The sequence below is a fragment of the Palaemon carinicauda genome, chromosome 16 (assembly GCF_036898095.1).
Source record: "Palaemon carinicauda isolate YSFRI2023 chromosome 16, ASM3689809v2, whole genome shotgun sequence".
NCBI lineage: Eukaryota > Metazoa > Arthropoda > Malacostraca > Decapoda > Palaemonidae > Palaemon > Palaemon carinicauda.
In genome coordinates, this window is record NC_090740.1 from 30,416,556 (window position 1) to 30,422,663 (window position 6,108).

Below are 6,108 nucleotides of genomic sequence, written 5' to 3' on the forward strand. Positions count from 1 at the left end.
TCTCTTCCTTTCCTTCTTTTTTCGTGCTGGTCGCTGCCTCCAGTAAATTATTAAAACAAAAAATGCTGGATGTCTGGATGTTGGAAAGGAGGGGAGAAGAAGAAGAAGAAAAAAACGGTCCCTCCCTTGGGCAACCGGTTCCCAAAGTGCCCCGGATGGCATGAGTGGTTGAGAGATGGCAAAGGGTGGGGTTTGCTAGAGAGCAAGGTGGGGTCTGTCAGGAGGGGCACCGAGTGAATGGGAATTTTGAAAGGCTCCTATAAAAGCAAGGCGCTCTGCTAGCAATGTCAGTTTGAAAAGGCCATCTCAAAGAAAACGCCATGGTAAGAACTACTGGGTGAAGAGTGTGATTTCAACCCAATCTTTTTTTTCTCCTTGGCGAGCTGCACTGTACTGTATAAGCGGGAGACAAATACCGATTATGCAAGACTATTTAGCGTGCATGCGTATGCAAGTATACATGATTTGATGTTGTCCATGTATATGCGTGTATATAGTGCGTGTGATTATATATATATATATATATATATATATATATATATATATATATATATATATATATATACATATATATATATATATGTATGTATATATACTGTACATGTATGAGCGTATAAAGTATATGTGCCTCTATATACATATAGATATATGTATATATATATATATATATATATATATATATATATATATATATATATATATGTATGTATGTATTTATATATGTATACATATATATATATATATGTGTGTGTGTGCGTATGCGTGTATAATATATATATATATATATATATATATATATATATATATATATATATATATATATATATATATATATATATATGTATATATATGTATATATACATATATATACATATGTACTTTATATGTATACTATACATGTATGTGTAAGAGTATATGTATGTGTAAATATTGATAGCCATGCTTTTATAGGAATTTGTTTAAAAATACTCGTTAAACTACATACCCGTTTCACTTTGTGTCAGAAAGAAGCGGATATACGAAGAATACCAACACCACTGATTATAATTCGTTGTCACCTGTACCACACACACACACACACACACACACACACACACACACACTCACAAGTTACCTAACATTTACTATCTTACTTCCTCAAGAAAACTGGTTCAATTGGTTCTACGTAATACCTTACGAAACCTTTGAAACTTTCATTTTTCTTTTTTTCTTTTAACAAGTGCCCCGGTCAGATGATGGTACCGACCAATTACATAGCATGATTTCAGCATGAACACGAATCTATAAGAGGTTACTGAAGTATCGTAGATAAGAATGAGTAAAAAGATTAGTTTTATGTGTCTGTGAAATGCATGCATGGATATATATATATATATATATATATATATATATATATATATATATATATATATATATATATATATATATATATATATATATATATATATATATATATATATATGTATGTATGTATGTATATATATATATATATATATGTGTGTGTACATGAGTGCATAGATACAGAAATATACATACGTACATATGTTTGTATGCATACCAGTATGTCAATTTGTAAAAGGTTGCATATATATTTTTATGCATACTGTATATGTTATCATATATGCATGTATGTATGTATGCATATACAGTATATGTATGTATATATGCTACCATATATGCATAAATATATCAATAGATGCATTTGTATCATAAAATAAATGCTTGTATGGACGTATTGATGTACGTAAATGTTTTTTGCATTAGATGTTATGTCTGGTCACCCAAACACACACAACCACACACACACACACACACACACACACCCAGTTCCGCAAATCAGTCCAAAAAACGTGCATAACTTCCTATTGAAAATGCCAGAGGAGCAATCGTCTTGCCTGGCAGCTTTTTCTGTTCCTCCTTCTCTCACTTTCCTTTTCTCCTTACTTTCATCCTCCGGTCATTTTCCCTTAGTTCTCGTATTCATGGTTTCTCTTCTCTTTTATAGGTCTTTCGTTTATCTTTAATCTTCTTCTCCATATGTGACACTATACCTTAGTTCTGGCTTTTTTGCTTCTTATACATTTCCTTTCGCATTTTTCTAGCTGTATCCTTTCTCTAACTAAATTTCCTCCATCTCCTCTTTTCATTTGTTTCTTAATTTCCCTCCCTCTCCATCTCACTCTCTATTTACCTCATACTTTTCTCTATTCTTCCCATTTCTTCTCCTTTGGTTATCATTTCCTTTCTATATCCTGTCCAGTCACCTTTCAGTCTTTAATGAACATGAATTCATATATGAATCAGATGACTCTTCAAACAAATTCCTTTTTTTCTCTTCTCACTTTCCATATGAGTTAATATAAATATAAAGTTTCTTTTGATAATTATTTCAAGCGATAATTAATAGTAATATTTCAATATTATATATATATAAACGTACTGTACACACACACACGGACACACACACACATATATGTGTATATATATATATATATATATATATATATATATATATATATATATATATATATATATAAATATATATATATATATATATATATATTTATATATATATATATATATATATATATATATATATGGTTGTGTGTGTGCGTGTGTGTGTGAATGTGTGCACCTATTATTTTGAAAAATTTGACTAATTAGTATTTCAAACGATACCTGATCATGTATAATTAGTTTGCATATCATATCTAGTATTACTTGAAGGATGTTCAATTTTAATTCAGTTGGTTTATAGAATTTTTCTTCTATGAACAAATTTGGGTTAGAAAAAAAGTCTTTCCGAGTCTTTTTTACGATTCATCATCATTCTAGTTTTATTATATTTCCTGATATTTGGCTTAGAGCATTACGTTCTTGCAAGACAGTAATAATAATAATAATAATAATAATAATAATAATAATAATAATAATAATAATAATAATAATAATAATAATAATAATAAAAGTAAAATTGCGTAATAAGACCAATTCTCTACGAATGAGGTTAAAGTCAATTTCCAGCACTTCGATCAAAATGCTACGATGGCCTTGATCTCAGAGCATTTCAGAAATTACCCCAAAGTAGACGATTAATAATGGCCTGTTGAAGGACTCACATTCCATTTTATTTCGAGAAACTCGGCAACTTTATTCTCGATGTGATATAACTATCTTTGTGATACGAAGTCACGTTAGTAGAAAAAGAATCTCTCTCTCTCTCTCTCTCTCTCTCTCTCTCTCTCTCTCTCTCTCTCTCTCTCTCTCTCTCTCTCTCTCAACTCAAGTTAGTACGCATTTCCCTATACAAACAAGTATTGAATGATTGTTCACATAGAGGTCACAATATAATGCCTAAGCCTGCTATATTTAACCTAATAGTACATACTCTGTCTTTTTCCCTAATAGAATAACTCCATTATAAACTTCTTTGAAAATATAACAAACCTCTAAAAGAGTTCAAGTTTATATCCGATTTAATCAAACTATTTTTTGAAAATTTTTGTATGTGGGTGTTGCTAACATTTTGAAAGGTCAAAGTTATACTACATTTTCTTGAGTCTTTATTTTGAGAAATATTTCTTTTTCTAAGATTAGATTTACAAGCCTATGAATAATTTTGGTGCCGTTGCATATAGATACCCAATATATATTTCCAATGAACCTTTATTCTTTAATAAGTGTACGTGATTTATTATTAGCCTACTGTTTTGCAGTTGACGACATTGGTTCATTCTTATATTAGACAGTCCAGTAATGAATTAAGAACTCCCTTCATTGCACGTAGATTTTTAATCAACTTTTCTTTTTTTATGTATCAACTTGAATAATTTCTTACTCTAATCCTCCCTATATCTTTTTCCAGAAACTCTTCCTTTTAACCGTTTGCGTGACTCTCGTCATCCATTCTGCTCTGGCAGAAAAGGTAAAAGAAGAGAAAAAGGAAGCCGAACCAGTGGAGAAAGAAGAAAAGGCAGAAGAAAAAGGAAAGGAGATTTCAAAAAGAGAAGGTTTTGGTAGCCATCATGGCAGTCAAGGATTTGGCGTTGGTCATGGTCTATCTGGAGGTGCCCACGGTGGCTCCATTGGTGTAGGAGGTCTTTCAACTGGATTTGGACACGGAGGTGGTCTTGGCGGAGGTAGTTTTGTCAGCACTTCTGCTGGAGCTCCTTCTGTTCATACTTCTGTTAGTAATGCAGCACCCTTGGTCAGAACTTCCGTCGGCGCTCCTAATGTTCAAACATCTATAAGCAACGCAGGCTCTTTCGTCAGAAGTTCTCTTGGAGCTCCTCATGTCCAAACATCAGTTGGTAATGGAGGCTCTTTTGTCAGTAGTTCTGCCGGAATTCCTCGTTTCCATACATCCTTTGGCAATGGTGGATCTTTTGTCAGTAGTTCTGCTGGAGCTCCTCATGTACAAACTTCCATTAGTCATGCTCCATCTTTTGTACAGAGTTCTGTTGGAGCTCCTAGTGTTCAAACCTCTATTGGTAATGCTGGGTCTTTTGTCAGTAGCTCTGCTGGAGCTCCTCATGTTCAAACTTCAGTTAGTCAAGGACCTTCTATTGTAAAGAGTTCTGTTGGAGTTCCTCATGTTCAAACCTCCATTGGTAATGCAGGATCTTTTGTTAGGAGTTCTGTAGGAGCTCCTCATGTTCAAACTTCAGTTAGTCAAGGACCTTCTATTGTTAAGAGTTCTCTTGGAACTCCTCATGTACAAACTTCTGTCAGTCATGCAGCTCCAGTTGTCAACAGTTTTGTTGGAGCTCCTCACGTTCAGACTTCTGTTTCCTCTGCTAGCGTTGGGCACGCAGGGTCAGTTGGTGTTGGAGGTTTCCATGGAGGTTCCGTAGGTATAAGTCACGGAGCTGGAGTTGGGCATGGGTCTTCATTTGCTGTTGGAGGACTTGGAGACCATTCCGGTTCTTTTGAAGTAGATGGTCATTTAGGAGATGTTGTTGTTGAACAAGGATTACATGGAGGTCTATCAAGCGGAGAGATCCTCACTTCTGGATTATCTGCATCTTCAGGGTATAACTATGATGGTCCAGTTGGAGGAGGACTAAGTTTAGGTGCTGGAGGTTTTGATTTAGATGATGGTCATGATGATTTTAATGGTATTGCACTTGGAGTTTCTGATGCCGATGTAGGTGTAAGTCATGGTGTTGGAGTCGGGGGCCCTGGAATAACCCATACCACAGTAGGTGGACCCATTGGACATGGAGTTGGAGGTCATGTTTCTGTTGCTTCCTTCCCTGGTGGAGGAGCTGCAGGTGATTTGCTTTTGGATGGAGTATATCAGGGCCCTGTTTCTTTTAACCCCTCATTTGGAGGCAGCTTATCAGCATCACATGGTAGTTCTTTGGGCCATGTGTCTACTGGAGTTGGCCATGGAGTTGCTATTGGAGGAGGACATGGGGTTGGATTTGGAGGAGGCCATGGAGTTGCTATTGGAGGAGGACATGGGGTTGGATTTGGAGGAAGCCAAGGTGTTGGATTTGGAGGATTTGGTGGAGGTATTCATGGAGTAGGTGGTGGAGTATCACATAGCACACAACATTTAGCCCCTACTGTTCATACTTCTGTTAGCAACTCAGCTCCTCATGTTAGCACTTCCTTTGCAACCCCCAGTGTTTCAACATCAGTAAGTAATGGAGGCTCATTTGTCAAAACTTCTTCAGGTGCTCCAGTTGTTCGTACTTCCGTTAGCAACACAGGCCCTCGTGTTAGTACATCCGTTGGGGCTCCCAGTGTTTCAACTTCTTTAAGTAATGGAGGCTCATTTGTTAAAACTTCTGCAGGTACTCCATCCGTTCATACATCCGTTAGCAACACAGGTCCCCGTGTTAGTACATCATTTGGGGTTCCTAGTGTTTCCACTTCCCTAGGAAATACAGGTTCATTTGTCAAAACTTCTGCAGGTGCCCCTGTTGTTCATACTTCTGTCAGCAATACAGGTCCCCGTGTTAGTACTGCCTTTGGGGTCCCTAGTGTTTCAACTTCAGTAGGCAACGCAGGTTCATTTGTACGAACTACTGCTGGTGCTCCTCATGTTCACACATCTGTTTCTGGTAATCAAGCAGCAGTTGTCTCTCATGCAGGTTTAGG

At 35.9% G+C, this 6,108-nt stretch overlaps 1 protein-coding gene across 1 annotated transcript in view; it reads left to right on the plus strand.

Moving 5' to 3' along the window:
- The first annotated feature begins 223 nt into the window (after positions 1-223).
- LOC137655713 (fibroin heavy chain-like) overlaps positions 224-6,108 on the plus strand; it is a 6,492-nt gene continuing 607 nt past the window's right edge. Inside the window, exons 1-2 of the mRNA XM_068389722.1 lie at positions 224-323; positions 3,866-6,108. The exon at positions 3,866-6,108 is cut by the window's right edge and continues 607 nt beyond it. Coding sequence (XP_068245823.1) covers positions 321-323; positions 3,866-6,108 — 2,246 coding nt within the window. The 5' untranslated portion in view covers positions 224-320. The remainder of the gene's footprint in view (positions 324-3,865) is intronic.